Genomic DNA, 22,290 nt, shown 5'->3' with positions numbered 1-22,290 from the left:
AAAACAAATGCTCTTAGATCAGGTAAACAAAAGAAAGATTTACTTGATTATTGTAGTTTTTTGACTTGGCAACATTCAGGAATGCAAGTAATGCAAAACCATGTAATTAAAAGAAGCAATGCAAACTTAATTACGTTCCACAAACATCACTTTTTACAGTATTTATAATCAATATTTACTGGAATACTCTAATTTGTTCAGTATATTCAAATTCAGTTTTGGAATCTATTTTTATAAAGTTATCTGAAACAACGTGATGGACCATTTCTTGCGCTGTACAATAAAAACAAAATATATTTAGAGAGAGAAATTTTGTGTCTATTAGTAGAAAACAATTCTACCTATTAGGGAATAAATAGGCATACTTGGTCAAAAATAGTAATGTTGTTATTTGTAATGAAATTGTGTAGTGTGACGGTGTTGGAATTTCTTTGAATTGCAATTCAGGACATTCCACTTCAACTTCCTGTTGGGCGTGGCCAATTCAATTCAATTTTGCACAACCCTAGTTGGAACGCAGATCGATTTTGGTCTTGCGGCTCAAGGTCCGAGGCTATTGGCCCTGGCTTGCACTTGCCCGAAAGTGGAAAAGCGGCTAATGATGCAATAGGTCTTTGTACACTCTCAAACTTGTGCATATACCTGAATATATTGCAATAACCTTAATATATTGTTTCAATATATAACCTAAAATCAATAATGTCAAATGTCTGTACGATTACATAATTTGCAATGATTCATGTGACTGTAGTTCGTACCTTCGTCAAAGACGTTAAGTACACAGTCTTGTACCTTTGTCTTTTTGTCCAATTTTCAAATAATGTTTTGCTTCAAATAATATGTTGACTCATCTCAGAGCTGCTTGGTTTGGTTCATTGCTTAGAAATCTTGAAGTATTTTATAAAAAAAAAGAAAAAAAACAAAAAAAAAACCCTTATGGAACCAAGCCTGAAAAAGTAGACATGCACTGCTATGCTCCATTTTGTAGTAAATGGCATCAGCTTGCTGCATCACAAACAGACAGTGCTAAATACAAATGTAAACAGGGTCACAAACGGTTTGTCTCCTATCACACAAACCACATTCAAAAAAGGTAATAATGCACGTGACCACATCGCATTTGCAGCGTAAATGCCAACATGTCCCAGACAACCCTTTAAAGAACCATAAGACTCTCCCCTCTAAATCCAATTGCTAGTTCTAACGGGACACATTTGAATCATGTTTTTCCCCAGGTATAAACCGTTATCCGTCTCTGGTGGTCCAATGACAAATGGTCAGCCGATTTTAATATCAGGTGTAAACAAAGGGCCACGTTAGAACTTCGGTTAACCCAGGGTAAGAAGCCTCAGAGAACAAAACATTCAGAAACTAAAAAATTCAAGTAACTTGTTTAATAAAATATGGAACCTTGTAAAACTAGTCTAAACAAGCATATAACATGTACATAAAGAATGAAAAATACATAAAGTCATTAACATTCTTGCAGTTCAGTAAAATGAAAGGGATGCCTGCAAACATTTAAAAAAAAGTCACCACTCTGACATCAGTGCTTTTCAAAAAAAAGGAAAATTGACAGTATCGTTCATGCTGTGCATTATCCTTTAATGCCAAAGTAGTGGAAGTTAACAAAAAGTTGAAGGAAATTCATTTTACAAAATCATTAATTTGAATAAAGTATGTTAAGTAAACAGCTTAAAATTTAAGACCAGCATCTTGAGCTGTTTTACAGCTCCTTACCCATAGATCAATCTTACAATACATAGTCCTCTCTTTTTCAAGTGGGAGCTTCGTAAAAAAGAAAAAAACCCAAAACATTTCAGCCAAGTTCCTGCCAAGACTGCTCCCAGGAAAAAGGAAACACTTGTGGAGGTCTACGAATCTTTCCTTGAGGTGAACAGTGCTATCAATCCAGTTCCAACGTTAAACATAACATGCAAATCACCAGACCATAAAGTGAAACTTGTATAAAACATTTTCCATATTTAAATGATCCATGTGCCTCTTGCATTAGGAGAAAAACAAGCCTTGCAAATAAAACTCTAATGAAGATGACTTAATCCTCTCCTCCTCCATACATGTCCGCCAGCTTCTTGAAGCGTGGGCCCCAATCACTGAGGAAGTCGTAGTCTACATCCGCTCCTGAGCTAGAAGAGTTGAGGGAGCTGAGAGAACCTGCATCTGAGCCGCCTCCTTCATAGTCAAACACCAAGAGGGAGTCATAGGGGGGTGCAGTGGGGTCGTTATCTGCGGCCTTTAGATTCTACGGTCCAGAAAAATGGTCACGTTTAGTATTTTGACTCCTCAGAACTTGTTGGGTCTAAAGAAATGTTCAACACTTACATCATCAATGAAGGTGCCAATCTCATCAGGGTTGGCAGGTCGAGGTCTATATTGAGGTGCAGCAAAGTAAGTGGGAGCCTCGTCATTTCTGAACACTTCAGGTCTATTGTCAAGGCCTCGATGCAGCACACTCAAATCATAATCCTGTGTAGAAAGTGTTTGATATGAAACAGAATAAACCACAGGAGGAAATAAACTGTGACACAGTAGGAACAGTCTGTTATGCAATCTGAGAGTTCAAAAAGGAAGCTCCAACTACATTGTCTCAAAACCAACCTTGAAATACTAATGAATTCAGCCACCAGAAGTTTCAGTTTTTGAACTCCAACTAACCTGATCATCCTCTCCACCGCCTTCCTCATCATAATAGTAGATGTTGTCTCTAATATCATCTTCAGCGAGGAGTGGCTCTTTTTTACTCTCCCTTTTCCTCCTCAGGAACAAGAGAACTAGAAGAACAAGCACTGTGGAAGGAAAATGAATCAAAGTTACAACAAACTTACAAGAAACATTTTTTTTGCAATTCATTAATGAATATTTCGAAAGTGATTAACAAGGGTCATACATCATGGAAAATAGGACTGTTCTTGATCTTTTAATCTCAAATGTTCAGAACTAAAAAAAAAAATCCTGTCCAGTCCCAACTAGGGTTGCTCCGATAACACAGTTTTGGCTTTGGCAAGATACTAAGTCCCGGTACCGATTCCAAATCGATACTTCGGCAACAAATAAATAGCCTCAGACTACTGATGAACTCACATAAAAGGACTTGATTAAAATAACTGCTTAAAGTCTTCAGTTGCAAATTCTGCATTTCCATTTTTATTTTTCAGGATGCCATGTTTTATGTTTTATTTAAATGTAATCAGCAGAACCGTGTCAAATGAATACATAAGCAGAGCAGCACCTTTCGTTCATCGTGAAGCGTGCTGCGCTTGCAGACTGCATTTTAATTTAACAAAATGACATCCTTCACTCTTTAAATGATTACACTTGGCCATGTTAAGATTTTGTTGAATAATTGCCAAATCTCATTGTAGTGGTACCGAAATTAGCAACAAGATGATATCGTACGGTTTTAAATTTTTTGGTATCGCAATATTTCGTTAGTACCTGTATACCACGCAACCCAAGTACCAACATTTTATGTTAAAGCAGTGGTATTTTAAATTGCATCCAATTCACATGCAACAGAACAAAAAATTCCTTTGTGTAGATTACTTGTCCACTTCTAGAAGTAGGAATTGTCCTAATTAACAGTTCTCGTTTTGGATGATGCATTGACTACAACTCCCTATTCTTGAATCTTGTTTACTTTCAAGGAGAGGCACTTGACGTCTCAAGCAAGCTCATTTCTAAAGTGCACAAGATGATAACCATTATTCCAGTTGGTAATTATAAGAGTCAGATGTAAGGCCCAAATATGCCATTCCTGGACACGTGTAGCACCTACAACTCTGCATTACCTTATAAAGGATCCCCAATAGTCACGTTCCATACAAGCTACAAATTTAGTTTTTGAAAAAATATGAATAAATCAGAATTTTTGCATTGTCGAGTGTTCACGTCTTTAAAAGTATACTCCATTGACCACGAATCCGTATGGATATTACAACTGCTTTGTTATACTCTTAAATACAGTCAACAGCGGGCAAATGACGTGCACGGATGCAGACTGTCCGCTTGTCTGGAAAAACTGGGCTGCAAAAAAGTTGCATCATGCTCATTGTGCGAAAGATGTAGCGGGACATCGAAAACCGAAGAATACTTTGGCCTTCACAATGTAATACATGCTCTGCGATGGTGCAGCAATGACTACAATAGACCTGAAAGGAAATCAGCAATCCCTCACGAAAGCATTGTTACTCATTTCACATGCAAAGAAAACAAACAGATGACCTCTGTCACTTTAAATGCATGAATGAAATTACATACACAGCAGAGCCAAGATGGCTCCCAGGATTCCAAGAACTCCAGAAAGTGGCAACCCTGCCACAGCTAGCTTTTCATTGCATTTGACTTCTTGTCCTGTGCAGTCACACACAGATACTTGAATGGAGCTGTCCTGGGATAGTCCCTGCTGATCATAAACCCTCAGGACTACATTGTAGTCACCCTGTTCCAATGGAGTCTTCAGCATCAGCACAATGCCGGTTGCTAAAAATGGGCACAATATAATAGTGAGAATTTGCAGAGAGACTGACTATTTAAAGACTTGATTGCAAAGTCATCCCAATACATAAGTAAATCCTTACCGGTGTCATTCATTACGGCAGTCCAGTTTTTACTCGTGTCTCCTAGGGTTTCAACACTAAACGGAGCAGCAAAAGGATTTCCATCTTTATCAGTTATTGAGAGATTGACTGGTACTGACTCACGATTGCAAATCTTAATAATCCTTTCATTAACAGATGGAGCATTGTCATTCACATCCTCCAATTCAATTATCAGGGTTCCGGTGCCAGTTGCTGGAAATTCTGTATCTGCATATATAAAATACAAACTTCTTAGAAAAGGCTACTCTAGTAAGAATTTAAGATTTTCTTTGTATGAACACACAATTTACCATTATCAGTTGCCAAAATGATAGCTTTGTATTTTCCATCTTTGACAAAGCTAGACTCTCTGTCCATAAGGATCTTGACTTTGATCGCTCCGGTATCTTTATTTACATTAAGCCAGCCGGCAGGATCGTTGCCGATTTTATACCTGTGAGGCATTAAAACACAGGTTAAAACAAGTGAAAACTAGAAAAGGAAAGTTCATAAAGAGACAAACTTTTGGGATTATCAAAGTTTGTACAATAACTAGGGATGTCCCGATACCGGTATCAGGTCTGATACCGGCCGCGCCTCATGTACTTGAACTCCTGCTCGTAAAAATGCTACGATACTATCTGACATGTCATTACGTAAACATTCAGTGCACAAATTAAAATCACATTATGTCCTAGTGATGTTATGACAGAAAAAGCTGTGATTTAATGAGATAAATATATAGTTTGCATGTGCATAACTTTAAATGAGAGTACTTGTGAATGCGGAGCTGGTGTTGTGCGGACATAAAAACAAAGAGCTCATACCTTTATCTGTTTGTAGCAGATGACAGCAGGTACAGTGCTAATTCACTTTGAAGCATGAGGCACATACAGACTACATTTTTAAATAGTGATTATTAAACTGCAAAAGGTTGCTAAGTTATGTAGTGACCAGCTTTTCCAGAGTGGGAAGCTACCGCCATAACACAAACACAAATAAAAGTGCCGCCAAAATAAGCTAATAATTAAAAAAATAATAAGTAAATTAAGCACTCACATCTGTGATGCAGCACTTTATTTGACAAAAATAAATCCGATGTTGTATATTGGATTGTGCTGTGAAGTTCTGTATAAAATCACCATTTTATAAAAATACAATCATTGTTATACTTTCATATTAAAGATTAAATTCCTTATTTAAACACCATTTTGATGATAAAATTGAAAGTTTTATTTTTTTTTCCTGAATTTCATAACCTAATAGTACCAAGAAGAAAGTATCGGTACTTACTTTAAAATGATATCGGGACATCCCCAACAATAACTATTTTGTCGGGGCAAAAAAAGGCCTGCGCAATGAATAAAAAAACTAAACTCAAAATCGTGATGAGCATGTGCAAATTCTAAACCGGAGCAAGTTGCAATTATTCTTTTTTTTTTTTTTTTTTTTCAGAATTCTTTTGATGTTTACTTTGCTATTGTGATTGGTGCACATCTTTTGCACAGACAGAATCTCACAAATCAGTGTGCAAAAAAAAAAAAAGGTACAGAACAGAAATAAAGAAAAATCTAAAAAAGTGATTTAAGAAATAACTGTCACCATTATTTATCACTTATGCAAAGACAATTTTTTTTCCCTTCCTGAAATGTTAGAGCACAATTTTTGAAATGTATAAGGAAAAATTTGCAAAAATGTCATTTTTTTATTTATACACACACACACAAACACACACAGTGGTGTGAAAGCGTTTGCCCCCTTCCTGATTTCTTATTTTTTTGCATGTTTGTCACACTTTTAGTCAAAGATAACACAAGTAAACACAAAATGCAGTTTTTAAATGAAGGTTGTTACTAAGGGAAAACAAAATCCAAACCTACATGGCCCTGTGTGAAAAAGTGATTGCCCCCTAAACCTAATAACTGGTTGGGCCACCCTTAGCAGCAACAACTGCAATCAAGCGTTTGCGATAACTTGCAATGAGTTTTTACAGCGCTGTGGAGGAATTTTGGCCCACTCATCTTTGCAGAATTGTTGTAATTCAGCCACATTGGAGGGTTTGAGCATGAACTGCCTTTTTAAGGTCATGCCACAGCATCTCAATAGGATTCAGGTCAGGACTTTGACTAGGCCACTCCAAAGTCTTCATTTTGTTTTTCTTCAGCCATTCAGAGGTGGACTTGCTGGTGTGTTTTGGATCATTGTCCTGCTGCAGAACCCAAGTTTGCTTCAGCTTGAGGTCACGAACAGATGGCCGGACATTCTCCTTCAGGATTTTTTGGTAGACAGCAGAATTCATGGTTCCATTTATCACAGCAAGTCTTCCAGGTCCTGAAGCAGCAAAACAGCCCCAGACCATCACACTACCACCACCATATTTTACTGTTGGTATGATGTTCTTTTTCTGAAATGCGGTGTTACTTTTACGCCAGATGTAATGGGACACACACCTTCCAAAAAGTTCAACTTTTGTCTCGTCAGTCCACAGAGTATTTTCCCAAAAGTCTTGGGGATCATCAAGATGTTTTCTGGCAAAAATGAGACGAGCCTTAATGTTCTTTTTGCTCAGCAGTGGTTTTCGTCTTGGAAACCTGCCATGCAGGCCATTTTTGCCCAGTCTCTTTCTTATGGTGGAGTCATGAACACTGACCTTAACTGAGGCAAGTGAGGCCTGCAGTTCTTTGGATGTTGTTGTGGGGTCTTTTGTGACCTCTTGGATGAGTCGTCGCTGCGCTCTTGGGGTAATTTTGGTCGGCCGGCCACTCCTGGGAAGGTTCACCACTGTTCCATGTTTTTGCCATTTGTGGATAATGGCTCTCACTGTGGTTCTCTGGAGTCCCAAAGCTTTAGAAATGGCTTTATAACCTTTTCCAGACTGATAGATCTCAATTACTTTCTTTCTCATTTGTTCCTGAATTTCTTTGGATCTCGGCATGATGTCTAGCTTTTGAAGATCTTTTGGTCTACTTCACTTTGTCAGGCAGGTCCTATTTAAGTGATTTCTTGATTGAGAACAGGTGTGGCAGTAATCAGGCCTGGGTGTGGCTAGAGAAATTGAACTCAGGTGTGATAAACCACAGTTAAGTTATGTTTTAACAGGTGGGGCAAACACTTTCACACAGGGCCATGTAGGTTTGGATTTTGTTTTCCCTTAATAATAACAACCTTCATTTAAAAACTGCATTTTGTGTTTACTTGTGTTATCTTTGACTAATATTTAAACTTGTTTGATGATCTGAAACATTTAAGTGTGACAAACATGCACAAATATAAGAAATCAGGAAGGGGGCAAACACCTTTTCACACCACTGTATGTATGTATGCATATATATATATGTTTATACATATACACACACACTTTGTGTCCACAATGCTCAGCCCTTTTAGGAACCTTATTTCTAAAAAGCAGCAATAGTTCTTACGATATCTTCTGTGATTTTCCAATGTCTGGATCAGTGGCTGTATACGTAACCAATTCACTATCAACTGGAAGATCTTCAGGTTTGGAAATGACCTTCTCAGCTGGATTAAACACTGGAGGCTCATTCACATCTTCTACATTCACAGTGACTGTGGCAGTGGAAGTGGGCAATGAGCCGACAAATGGATCAATGTTCTCAACAATCACAGACAGAATGTATTGTTTGTTCTTTTCAAAGTCCAGTGGCTAAAATGGAAAAAGAAAAAAAATGTTAAGGTATGTCATTATAACTAATACACCTCTTCAGTTTTTAGTCCTAAAACTCGAGAGAATTAAGATTGAGCCATATGTTCCCTCTGGGATTTAGGAGTTAAATAAGGCCTTTGATTAACATTACTTGTGATTTTCAAAACAAAAGCCATGCACAGTCATTGCTCAAATGTGACCTTTGACCTACAAATTGACAATCACAGCTCAATTGCCTTGTCAAATTTATGAAGAGCATTCAGTACCTTGACAGTGGTAATGATGCCCTCTAGCTGGCTGGGTCCAGTACTGACATTGAAAAATCCACTTTTGTCACCAGCAACGATTCGATACTTGGTTGACCAGGCAGGTGATCCAGGTTCATCTTCATCAGTCACTGGCAGTCTGGCCACTTCAGCACCCACTTTATTCTCAGGTACAGATACAGTGAACTAAAAAAAGCAGTGTAGTGTATTAGTTTCATACAGTACAGCATATACTATAAATTGTTGTAAAATAAATCAAATCAGATTCAGGCAAATATATGTAAGTTAGGTGCATTACAGTGCTTTGCTCAAACTGGGGTGCGTTATCATTGCTGTCAGTCACTGTAATGACAGCTGTGCCAGTGGTTGAACGACCTTCTCCAGCCATGTCAGCAGCTCGAATGACCAAAGTATATTTAGGATGTTTCTGGAAGGGAACAGAATTTACAGTGAGTTAGCCTTCATTACAATCATTGCTTGAGATCCAGTCATCAGACGTAATTTCTCACCTCTCTGTCCAAGCCGGTTTCGATCACGCGGATCCCTCCAGTTACAGTGTTGATGTCAAACATTTTGGGTTTTGGAAGTGCTGGATCCTGGCTCACAATTGTGTATCTGACATCAGAGTTGTCATTATCGGGCTCATCGGCATCAGTGGCTGTCACCTTCATAAATTCGTAGTCTTTGGAGAGAGGAAGAAACGGTTCAGGAGGTATAAGCTAAAGTGACATTCAATTCCATCAAATTAAAAGGCTGATCCAGAGCAGTGGCAGCTGGTGGTTTTCAAAAGAGGGGTTTAAAAAGTGTACTCACATATTTAATTTTTTATGTTATTCATTTCATTATTATCTGTTGTTTCTTTTTGGTGGTCTAGTTAGGCAACTTAAATGTTAAGTCTGTTCTTTTTTTTGCACAAAATGGTCCATTTAGATTTTATTGATTTCTCCAAAATTAAGTCAACAACATTAGCGGTGTCTCTCAAAAGCAGATTTGCTGTTTTGTGAATGTAAAAAAGTCTGCAAAATTTCAAAAATCAAAGTGCATGACAAATGGAGTTATTGAAAGAACCGATTCTGAACACCTGAAACGAGTCATTAGTAATTCCAGACTTACTTCCTGTACTAACCTACGTAATTTGGTAACAGAAAACCCGCCTCTGGTCTTCATTGGCTGCTTGCGAACAGCTTTGACCCGCCCTCAAACACTACACTAAGTGGCAGACCAATCACAACAGACTGGGACATCTGACCAATTAGAGCAGAGTATGCTGTCTGAAAGGAGGAGTTTAGAATGAATCCTTTAGAACGGATCATTGAACAAGTCGTTTTTGACACTGGGAAAAAAAGGTAATGCTGCAATTTAAATTATGAGCAAATTAAAGTGTTTTTTGACCTTGGATGCATGTAAATCTATTGTATGAGACCTTAAAACAAAATTAGGCACATTTAAAACCATAACAGGTGCTCTTTAACTAGTGAACTTACTGAAAATAAAATACCAAAAATACAGAACCTTCAACATTCAATTTTATTATTTACAACATATACATTTGCCAAAAGTCATGATTTATAATCACTAAATTAATTGTGTTAAACTGCAATCAATTTCTTCTGCACCGCCCATCACTCTGCACCTATTGAATAGCTTTTGTGTATTCAAAACGCTGTCACTCACGCACATCACCGTTTCAATGACTGGCCGTTTGTTACATGGTTCAGCCCATTTGAGAGCTCGACCAATCATCAGATAGAGAACCTGGGCTTCCATTCGGATAGAAATACGTTGATTGAAAGCCCACTGCCGAATCAACAATCAGATCATTTCCCTTATGCAAATAGCGCTCATGAAGTTCCCATAGGCCCCCCAGAGACACACGGCGTCCGGGAGGGACCCAAAATGACACGTTAAGAGCCTCTTTTCCAATGAGCATCAATCTTCTGCCCCACTGAATTCAATCGGACACACCTCTGCCATAGACTCCCATTGAAGCACGAATTCAAATGGGGCTCTATGGGCTGTGCGTCCACAAACTTCGACGGACATAATCATGCTCAACAGAATGAACATCACGAAAGTGTTGTTTGCTGTTGCACATTTATTACCCGAAATATTGAGCTGGGACAATAATTATCTGAATTATAGAGAGGTTATATATGCAATTTGATAATGTCATTTGTGCAATTTTAATGAAATTGAAAGCAATTAAATTAAAGCAATCGCCACTGATCCAGAGTCATTTCATTTGACAGAAACTACACTGTATGCATACCTTTGGAAGCAGCTTCAGGAACGTTTCCGTTGAAAGGATTTTGAGTAAACACAGGGCTGTTATCATTTTGGTCAATTACGTTGACAATGACTTCCATGGGAGTCTCAGTGATATCCGCATCAGCTCCAACAGCATGAGCTATGAGCTGAAGACAAGGGATTAAATAAGGACATGTTAAGAGAGAGATGGCTCAGTGGGTAGCAATGTCGCCTCACAGCAAGAAGACCTTGGTTCGAGTCTCTGGTTAGAGTATATATATATATATATTAGTTTATTTTGCTTATTACATTTTGTACATTTTTAAACCAAGACTAAAATCAACTTACACGGTATGAAGCTTTGTTTTCTCTGTCGAGCGGCTGAGTCACAAATAGATTCCCTGTAAATTTGTCAATGGTGAAAAGTCCTTTAGGGTCCTGATCTGCCCCTTCACCTGTGATACTGTACACCATCCGAGTTTCCTTAGCATAATCTGACTTTATCTAAATACAGACAGACATAACAGAACAAAATCAGTAACGGAAAGGCCTCTTATATTCACGTGTCATTTTAAACAGTCACTTTAACATTTCCACTCACCTGGACGAGCTTTTTCGGGAATGGACCTTTACTGTTTTCTGGTTCATTGAACGGAGGAATAACCCAACCTCTCTTTCTCCTCTTAAGACCGGTTGAAATCTTTGGAAATGTCAGAACCGGAACATCGGAGGGAGATTCCGTCTGGAAAACAAAAAGTTTAAATGACATGGACTGCTCTGTTTCAAACCATTAAAAACACTAAAACCGAAAGAGTGATTTGTTAATCAATTAAATATGGTGTGCTTTCTGAAGAGGTAAACAAGTTAGATCTTTCAAGTTTAGTCCGATTTCCTTTTGTGACCAAGGCTACTCTTTCACCAATCATTTACAAACTGTATTTGCCGCCTTATCGGACTGATCTGGTTCTCGATTTCAATTCACGGACTCAAATCCGGTCACAAAGTTCTTTTTTTTTACAGCTGAGCAGGATTCTCAGCAATTAACTAAAATTTTGGTGTTCATTCCACAAAATTATTATATGGCCGACAAGTCATATGGACTAGTTTAATTGTGCTTTTTTTTTTGGGAGCATGTCAGATGTGGTCACTGTGTGCAAGTAAAAGGAGCATGACATTTCTCATTTTGTGTTCTACAAAAAAAAAAACAGCACATGGGTTTGAAAAGAAATCAGTGTAACTAAAGGACAGATATGAAAATGTTTGGGTTAATTTTCTCAAGTACAATTAAACCGATAACTCAAGTTCGAAATTGATTCATTAAAAATAAACATTTCTTAACAGTCATTAGTTTGCAAATCAGACTACACGCAATAGAAATAGGCATTGTAAATTTTTGGCTGCATCTTATTCCCCTGTGTCTCTTATCACATTCAATTCAGCCAGCAAACTCACATCCAAGCTAAAACAACTTTTAATTCAGTACTGTTGCAGGAAACAGTGTCAAAATATAGTGCAGAAGTTCAAAAACCATCGACAGAATTGGAAGATTATTAAGATTCAGTTCTGGCATTTCATTTTTTGATTTGTTTCCCCAAATGGAGCCAGTTGTGAATAAGAACCATTTCCAACACCTACCCATTAGCAAATACACACAGTGACTGAAATGCCCAGCAGAGGTCAGGCCTGTATAATGTTACTCAGCAGTTCCTTGTGCGTACCTGTGGAGTGCTGTGCACCACCGTGTCCATGTGATGCACCTCATGATCATGTGCACGCTCAACTCTGATAAATACTGTATGTTTCTTGCCACTGGAGTCCCAAGCGTTCAAAGAAAACACCTTGTGGCCTTCATGGAGAGTAACTTGTCTTTTCAGTGTTACAGTTCCATCCATGTTCACATCAAACCGCTTGTCAACGGACTGAAAGAGTGTTCTCGATCTTCCATCACAGGTGTTGAAAGTTACTGTCAGAAAAAGAGAATTAATGGGCACAAAATTAGGCCAGAAAAGAGTTGTTATACAACGAATTACAGATGGTGTTGTACTCAACAATGCATCCCTTCGGTGATATTTTAAGCATTTTAAAATAAATGCTATGGAGGTTTCAGAGTTGTTCCAGTTAAATGGAACATATATAGCACATTTCATTCATGTCAGCGAGTGCTGCAGTGTGCGGTGTTGGGAATATGACAAATAAAACTTTTAAGCGATATTTTTGTTCTTGGTCAATGTTTTATTTCTACATTTACAATAGTTTGTTCATGTTAGATCATAATGCATTAATGTTACCAGATACCATACATTAACACATTTTAATGTTAAAATATGTTAATGTTGGAATTAACATTAACCAATATTAATAAGTGATGTGTCATTCATTGTAAAGTTCATGTTAACTAATGTAGTTCAATGTTAACAAATACAGCTTTTTTGTAAAGTGCTACAGATCATATTTTGTGGCGTTATAATGGATGAAAACGATATTATATATAAAAAAAAAAAAATGGGCATTTTTAAAAGATACAAAAAAGTACACATACACACGTGTATATGTATATTTTTGTTTTGTATCTTTTGAAAATGCCCATTTTTTTTTTTTTATATTATATATATAAAAAAGAAAAACTAGTGAAATTTTCTAGACTATAACAGTTTCAAAATTAATTTTGCAATTTTCAAGTTTGTTTATTATGGCTGGGTATTGCCAGCCACCTCACGATACGCATTGCGATACACGTCACGATATATCGCAATACATCACGAAATCATGGTTCTATTTTGCTTTTAATTTCAATTAATTTGGGTATAGTTCAGTTATAATGTCCATTTTGCGTGCATACAGTATGAAAGAAATTCTCTTTCAGCCAATGCGGTTATTCATTATACAGGGGACAGTCTAACTTGTTAAATTACAGACATATACATTTTATCTTTAGTTTTTCATCATTTGTGACATTTTAGCTTTTTTTTTTTTTAAATGTAGTATTCCATCAATAAATATGGTGTATTGAAATGTCATATTATATTGCATATATACAGTATACTGTTACAAGTTTGTAGTTTACATGCCTAATTTGTACTATTTACAAGTATTTACTTAGATATGTAGAACAAGTGCTAAAATGGTACTGTCTCTTTAAGACCTGTGGCAGTGACTTTTACAGTAGCGTTTGTTTGGTCGAATGGCTTCTTTACAGCATCCATGTTGTGTGCGATTAGAACTAAATGCTTCTTTTGTTGTTTTTGATAAATCACTGACTGTAAAGAACAGAAAGGATATTAAAAGATACATTAAACAATAAATGGTTTGCTTGGATCTAGTCTTTGCACTCACATTACACAGAGATCTTTACTCTCAGAATGCAGTGAAAAGATCTCAATGCAGAACTTCTATGCCACTACACCACTGAAACACTGGATAGAGAAATTTAAGAAATTACCAGCCAGTGGCTAATCACAGGAATTTGTTGTAGCAAAAGGGAAGTATTTACACACATCTGATTGTAGGGGACTGCACTGCAGCTAGAAGAGCGATCTTAGCATTTTAAGAATTGACAGTACGAACGTACAAATGAAGATAAAGTAGAAAGTCTATATTTTTGCCTGGCCCTAGAATCAAACACGCTGGACCTCTCACACGTGTCCTACACCACTTCACGTGTACACTTATTTACTACTGCTTTGAGAATTTAATTATCTTCTCCCATTACTTACGTTTAGCCAATTATATTATTTTCATAAATTCTGATATGCCAGTTCTTACGGTCTCATTTTATTTTCTCGTCACATCTTCTGTAAAGCACTTCATGGTCACTGTTTTGGTAAAAGTTTGACTAACCCATTTCAGAACTAAACTAGCTGACAATCCTTTTACCAAAATCAGAATGCATAAAATCCCCTCAAACAAGCACTCTATTCCAATATACACATGTATTTAAATGGCCATAGTGCAGCCCTCCATTAGTGGTCTGTTGAAAGGAAGTAGCGAAAACAAAACTACCCCTTAACTCAAGAATAAGCGACCATTAGTGGGACACTGAGCAGGGTGCATCCTCCAAGGTGTACACTACACGGAGATAAACTATGGATCAATTTAAAATCAGAAACCAAACAATGGCATAGGTTAAAAAGGATAGAGTCACAAGTGTAGTTCTGCATTTTTCTTGGCTTGATCAAGCAGCATCAGAATGACAATTTTCTATAAATTGGGGTGAAAGAAAAATCAGACACCCTTTAGCCCAGACCAATGGGCCATATATTTAATGACGTATGAGGGGCTAAAATCAAAACCAAAATGTACATGCAATCTTCTCACTGGCATCACTCTTCATGGAAAGCACCTGACTTACTGACATATCGATGACTCAATCGTGACACCAAAAACAATGTAGACCTACTAGAAAGACAAACTTTACATTCATTTAATATACATTCATTCAAACTGAATGGTAAGCAAAACGAGTAAGCCAATCAAAAGCTCCTTCCTTCAGTCGCGCTATCTGATAGGCTAGATTTTTGTTTAGCGTCAAGATGTTCAAGTTCACGTAACTAATGCGTTATTAAGCGCTAAAATGGATATAGTGTAAGCATCGACGACCTACGCGGATTAGTTGATTTGAATGGAATCGAGAAAGTGAGGCTATCGAAACAAACAAGTGGGCGACTTTTACAACAAAGTGAGATATTCATTCGCAAGGAGACGCATGGATTTAGTGTTCAAGTAAAGGTAAGTTAATGTTTATTCAAAATCTGTGTTATTGATAATAGGTCATTGTTTCTGATTAATCTGCGGCTATGAAATTTTGATCTGGCAATCATATCCATCTTGTGCTATGCTTTGTCTGTTTTATAGTTCTAACGTTAGGGCGCAGTGTCTGCTTAAAAAAAATATATATCTATTAAGGGAATGTAGACTGCCGTGTTGCCTTGTGCATTCAGGTTAAGATTGTTGCCTTTGGTGGTCAGATTAGCTAATTGCTCCTGTCCATTCCAGTGTTTCTGAACTGTGGGAAGAGTGACGTAGTGAAACTAGTAACTGGCAATCTTTTTTTTTTGCTGTACGTCAAAGCAAGCTCTTCTGGCACTGTGGTTCATTGTATGATTTAAATGGACACTAACATGCTCGGCTCAATATGTGACAATCTTTTATTTGTGTGATTTGAGCAATATTACTGTCCAGAATGAAGTTCGCCACTGTGACAATTTTCCATTGACTGGTGGGTTCTAAGACAACAATTTACGTCTGTAACATTTCCACAACATTACACTCAGCTGTATAACGCGTTTTGGGCACGGCATTTAATAACGTGTATTAAAAATCTTTGATGCTCGCCCAGTCTCAAAGCCCATGGCACGTGCCTGCTACATGCATGTAAAGAAGAGCTTCTAAGCTTTCAAACTAAACCTATTTTGTATTGATCAAGACTGTAGTTATTAATATTTTGAATGTTTTTTTTTTTTTTGGAGGGCAATGTCTAGAACTGTATATTCTTCAGAAAAAGCAAGCTGTTGAAGGGAGTTATTTACATTTTTTGCATTTGCAGTAAGTTTAATTAGATTAAAATTTGTATATAATTATTAGATCACATTTTAAATAATTTTAAGAGATCTTGAGGCCCCCCTGGAATTGTGCTGAGGCCCCCTAGTGGGTCCCGACCCCCTGGACTAGAGGACAAACAAAAAAGGGAAAACAAGCTACACTAACTGGTATGAAGACAAGTTGATCTCTACACGATTGAAACAAATGCACAAACAGAACAGTAAAAATCCTACTCGAGTTACTGACCTTGATCCTTAAGGAAGTAAAAACTGTTTCAACTCTCTTGGTCACATACTACGTCTCCCACACACACCAAAACTCACAATGAGAGCATTATGAGTGAGATCATCCATGTGAATCAGTCGTTAACATTTCATAAAACCTGCAGCAACTCAACTAATCATGATGTAAGTTTGATCTGAAACCCCACACTCTGAAATATGAGAGCTCTAAAATATTTGGTTTTCAAATAGGCCTAGTTTATCCCAAATTAACAATAGCTTATCCTGCCCAACTCAAAATACAGAATCAATACGCCACAACTTGAGGCTGGTATTTCTGGTGTTGCAATGAAATCCAATGCAACAGAAACCAGGGCATAACATCGAAATCTTTTGAGGAAAAACAAGATTTGCCCCACTTCATGTCTCGGTGCTTATCAAAAGATTAACCCTTAAGCAACCTTCAGGACATTTGTCTTTTTCCATTTTTGTTTTTTTGATCATTTTGGCTGTGTAAATGCCAACGGCATACATTTTGCCAAAGGCGTGTATTTTGATGTTTCAACCTCAGTTCCCATAATACATCTATAATACACCATGTACACAAAATAGTTACACTCGGGACCTTCAGGACAAAAACGTCCCCATTGAAACGGCAATATTTGCTCCCAGTGCCATTAAAGCATGAAATCATGAATTCTATGATATTATGATTTCATTCTGGAGCCCTGGCTTCAAAATTAACATTTAATATTTTCCACCAGATGGCGCCATTTTTCTCATGTTTAGCCTATGGAGCAAATACATGCTTTTTCCCTATTTTCTGTTTGTTGTATTATAGAGCACTGCAGGACAATTGAATAAATTACGCAGCTAAAATTGTGTAGGTGTGTTGTATGTGTGTATTGAGAAATGTGTGTGTAAAAAAACAAGTGGCATTATGTAAACAAACTGGCATTTAAAGGGTTAAAATTCTGAAAATGAATGAATATTTGGTAGTTATGATTAGTTATGATTAAAAAAATCCAAGTCAGTGAAAGTGGAAAATAATACTAAAATATAATCTTTTTATGGCAGGTTTTTTTTTTGTGTGTGTGGACATTTTTGTCCTCTAAGGTCCTGAATGCAAGTTATTTATTTTTATTTATTTTTTTTTAATCTGACACTGCACAAATTAATTCATCAAAATCAATGTTGTTGCTAATCATTGACATCAGTATATATGAAAAAAAAAATCATAACAACAGTGGCATTATATAAACAAACTGACATTTAAAAGGGCTAAAATCCTGAAAATGAATGAATATTTGTTAGTTATGATCAGGACTGATGTTGGTTAAACAAATGAACTCATTGAAAGTGGAAAATAATATTAATGTATAATATTATGGCAGTTTTTAACGCGGACATTTTTGTCCTCTGAGTAACTTTGTTTCATTGGCGCACAAGGGTTGAAGTACAGAAAATGTTTCAACAATTGAAATACATTCAATAGCGAATAAAATAATACTGAAAACAAGTCACAAACTTGTTCTTACACGAAGAAAAGTAGGTAAAAAAAAAAACTTTAAGGTGAGACCAGATTTATAGTGCAAACCTGGCAGATACACATAACAAAACCGGTTTAATTACGATACTTTACACTTAAAATATATATATATAAAAAACAATATAGTCAAATTAATAAATAAAATAAAAACGTTCAGTTTAAGTGTTTCATATGCAAAGTTAATTGTGAACAACCTACCTCTTCCTAGTCTTTTCCCTCTGTGAAGGTGCTCTCTGTGAACTTTAAAAACCAACAACTCCGAATCAAATCCAGGTGTACATGATGACTCCTCCGCGAATCCACACGAAAACACCTAATTAAACAATACAAGGATTTTTAAAAAATTACAAAACGAAAAAACTTCGCTGCACTTTCGGTACACAACGTGATCGACGCCACCATATATTCTTACCTGGCAGAGCAAAACAATAACTCCTAATCGCACAATCATAACATTCTCCATTCGAGAAGCTTAAAGTTTGGATGAAAAAAGTCCTTCAGCGTTTTATTCCGTAAACGTGTTCAGCCTTCCGCAGCTGTGCAGTAAATGAGGAAATGATCAGGTAGCTTCGAGCCTGACTCAGCCAGGTGACCTCGCCCATCCGGTAATTAACATCTCCAAATATGGTCATACAGGTCCTTTAAGCCACGCCTATACATTCAGGTAAAGAAGAACGTTTCAGGGGGCCGTTCACACCCAACTTGTTTTCACATCCGTCCGCGCTGTTTTTCCAGTTGTTTTCCTACGTAAACAAGCGCTAGACAGACGTCTATCGTTGGTTATTAAGCGTGTATTTTAGACGCTGGGTCAAGTTCAAAATAACCTCAAGCAGGGGCGTAGATTCCAGGGGGGATGGGAGGGAAGTAACCCCCAAAAATAATAATAAAAACTAGCAAATACAAATTATTCACACTGTAACCCCCCCAAATGTTCAAGCCAAATGTACACCCTTGACCTCAACCTTTAAAAACGCGTTTCGAGACACCAGCGTTCCTGGCGTGGAATTTTTTTTAGCGCATTACATGTTCGGTTTGAACAGCCCCTACGTTTTTTGTAAATAGCCAGATTACTGAACTACCAATAAAATTTACAAACTATTTACTCTGTCAGAGCATAAAAGATGGCGGGCAAACAGTCACTTCTTAGCATTAACTACTAGCCTATTTCAGTCCACTCTTTAAAAGATTATTTGAGCAACCGATGTGTTCACTCATGTTGCTAAACTGAAAAATGCCATTCATTCCTGTGAACACTGACAAATCCCCCCCTGACGGAAGAAGTCTCTGTTGAAATGAATGATGAATGATTAATCAACTCATGGATTCACACTACTAGTTTTGTAAAACGGACACATAAACCAAAATAACACATTTTATGTTAAAAATTAGACATTGCTGGAATTAGAATTAGAATATAGCTACTTTATTTTTATATAGGGTACAATGGGGTAAAAGGTATATTTGATTTGATTTTCTCCAAAAACACTAAATAGGAACAAAAACTACCACAGTACTTTTCTTAACACCCTGTCTGTAACTGTACACTGCAAAACTTTCCTGATCCATGAGATCATTGCATGCAGTGTCTAAAGTCTGATATTGAGGTAATTTGATCTGATATTCAATAATGTTTTTAATATTGCAAATTTATGTAGCTAATGAGAATACCTTTATTTTGAGCCAAAATACATAGTTGTTATTTTCAGTTTTGTTCAAGGTCACTAAATCAAAAGCAGTAGCGGTTCTAGCTTGTATGGCGTCCTGGGCGAACACTGCTTCAACACGCCCTCAAAGTTGTTGAAGCAGTTGGGGGGGGGGGTGTGATTGTATGGCGCCTTGGGCGAAACCTGCTTCAACACGCCCCCCACCCCCCCGCAAGATGCCGCCATGTCACTCATGCCTAAATCTGCCACTGATCAAACGTTTTTTTAATAACTGGTTCAATACAAGTTAAGCTCAACTGACAGCATTTGTGGCATAATGTTGATCACCACAAAAACAAGTTATACTCATCCCTCCATTTCTTTAAAAAAAGGCAAAAATCTGTGTTTCAGTGAGGCACTTACAATGGAAGTCAAAGGGGCCAATTTTTGGAGTGTTTAAACACAGAAATGTGAAGCTTATAATTTTATAAAAGCACTTACATTAATTCTTCTGTTAAAAAATATGTATTATTCGAGCTGTAAAGTTGTTAAAAATGTAATTTTTACAGTCATTTTAGAATTTAGGGTTTGTTGACATTACATCATCATGGCAACAAAGTTGTAAAATTGCTATAACTTTAAAAGGTTAGTAATTTTATCACACTACAATCATGCTAAACATTCTGTAACAGTATAAGGACGGGCAAGGAGGAGGTGGGAACCGGCTGATCAGTAAACGTACGTTTAATGTCAAAACTCAAACTTAAAACAAACGTAAACAAACACATATGCAACACGGCCACATGCGTCACTCTCTCTCTCCCCCGAACCGGTGTCTCTGGCTGCCCTTTATCTCGCTGTCCCGCTGATCAGCTGATACACCGCCGGCCGTGCTCCATCACTGCCCGGCCACGCCCTCCTCCTCGTCACACTCCTCCGCCACCCGATGCAGGCCAGGGCGCCACCGATCTAACTAACCCCCCCATCTCTGGAGGGGAGACGCTGCCCTTCCAGCCGTTCTGTCAGCCGGTGGTCCACCCCGCCTCCTGCATCCCTGAGAGGGACAGGGCGAGTGGAGACACACAGAGAGAAAGAGAGAGGAAGAGAGAGAGGAGAGAGAGAAGAACTTGCTCGCCGGCTCCCGGACGCGCTGTCACCCGGTCCTCAACTGCTCCTTCTCCCTCTGGTGGATGCCAGCTCGCTCCTCCCCCGACGGACAGCAGTGAGTGCTCCGTCCCCAGGCAGACAGCCGCAGCTGCTCCCCTGGCGGATGGCAGTGGCGAGGACTCCGCGACAGCGCATCCTTCCTCCCTCCTGGGTTTCGGCACCACTGTAACTGTATAAGGACGGGCAAGGAGGAGGCGGGAACCGGCTGAACAGTCAACATAAAGGTTTAATGATATAAATGTACTTAAAACATAAATGAACAGACACACATGCGTCTCTCTCTCTCTCGAACTGGCACCTCTGGCTTGGCTGATCCCACCCTCCTCCTCATCACACATGCATACTGTTTATGTCTTTTGGCTATAATTTTGAAACACAGAGTATTGTAACGTTTACAGATTGGCCCCATTTACTTCCATTGTAAGTGCCTCACTTTAACCCAGATATTAGCTTTTTTTTAAGTCCTTGTGGAGGCATAGTGGCTTGCCTCAATCCAGGTGGCGGAGGACGAATCTCAGTTGCCTCCGCGTCTGAGACTGTCAATCTACACATCTTATTATGTGGCTTGTTGAGTACGTTACCGCGGAGACCTAGCGCGTGTGGAGGCTTCACGCTATTCTCCGTGGTTTCCACGAACAACTCACCATGCGCCCCACCGAGAGCGAGAACCACATTATAGCGACCACGAGGAGGTTACCCCATGTGACTCTACCCTCCCTAGCAACCGGGCCAATTTGGTTGCTTAGGAAGCCTGACTGGAGTCACTCAGCATGCCCTTGATTCGAACTCACTACTCCAGGTGTGGCAGTCAGCGTCTTTACTTGGTGAGCTACCCAGGCCCCCCAAGTATTTGCATTAGTTGACTAATTTTGCCCTATGACTATTGTCCTTATATGTCTACCTGAAATCACTTTACCCAAATGTGGGTAAATCAAGTGTTGCCATCTTTTAAAAAAACATAAAAAAAAATTAAAAAAATCAAAACAACCTGCCGTTATTATTTCTTTTCAGACAAATTATGTTGCTCCATCAGGGGCATAGATTTCCAATAATCAAAACAAGCAAGTACAACATACACACACAATATCATTAATTACACTAGAACATAAAGTAACAAAATACACTAGTTTATAATTTTGAATAAAATACACATTTCAATTTCATAACAAAATTCCATCAAATTTAATTGAGTAACCTTTAGCAAAATAAATAAAGAAATAAAAACAATATTTTAATTTGTATTAATTTAATTGTGTAAAACAAATACATATATTTTTTGAGTGCATAAAAACTTTGTACAGATTTTACAGAATAAAACAGCATAAAATGTCAAATAAATAAACATTTTAAAATAGCAGTCAATGAACCAATCTGCTAATATACAGTATTTTAAT

The 22,290-nt window shown here is 37.8% G+C and overlaps 1 protein-coding gene across 1 annotated transcript; it reads right to left on the bottom strand.

Moving 5' to 3' along the window:
* Positions 1–1,379: 1,379 nt before the first annotated feature.
* LOC127454021 (B-cadherin-like) lies at positions 1,380–18,646 on the bottom strand. The gene is made up of 16 exons (XM_051720942.1): positions 18,499–18,646; positions 18,285–18,399; positions 12,497–12,741; positions 11,380–11,520; positions 11,127–11,282; positions 10,801–10,945; positions 9,041–9,213; positions 8,830–8,958; positions 8,532–8,717; positions 8,021–8,265; positions 4,910–5,052; positions 4,599–4,826; positions 4,279–4,500; positions 2,677–2,807; positions 2,344–2,487; positions 1,380–2,263 (listed from the first exon to the last, which is right to left on the bottom strand). The coding sequence occupies exons 1-16, from the start codon at positions 18,547–18,549 to the stop codon at positions 2,057–2,059; spliced, it is 2,661 nt and encodes an 886-aa protein (XP_051576902.1). The 5' UTR covers positions 18,550–18,646; the 3' UTR covers positions 1,380–2,056.
* Between the last annotated feature and the right edge of the window lie 3,644 nt (positions 18,647–22,290).

The sequence above is a fragment of the Myxocyprinus asiaticus genome, chromosome 2, assembly GCF_019703515.2.
Source record: "Myxocyprinus asiaticus isolate MX2 ecotype Aquarium Trade chromosome 2, UBuf_Myxa_2, whole genome shotgun sequence".
Lineage (NCBI taxonomy): Eukaryota > Metazoa > Chordata > Actinopteri > Cypriniformes > Catostomidae > Myxocyprinus > Myxocyprinus asiaticus.
Note: the sequence above shows the minus strand (reverse complement) of the source record. Positions and strands in the feature narration are given on the sequence as shown.

Coding starts and splice junctions, on each gene's coding strand:
- LOC127454021 (XM_051720942.1), bottom strand. CDS start 18,549: ATGGAGAATGTTATGATTGTGCGATTAGGAGTTATTGTTTTGCTCTGC. Junction 8,718..8,829: donor CCCAGTTTGAGCAAAGCACT/GTAATGCACCTA, acceptor TGCTTTTTTTAG/TTCACTGTATCTGTACCTGA. Junction 4,827..4,909: donor CATTTTGGCAACTGATAATG/GTAAATTGTGTG, acceptor TTATATATGCAG/ATACAGAATTTCCAGCAACT.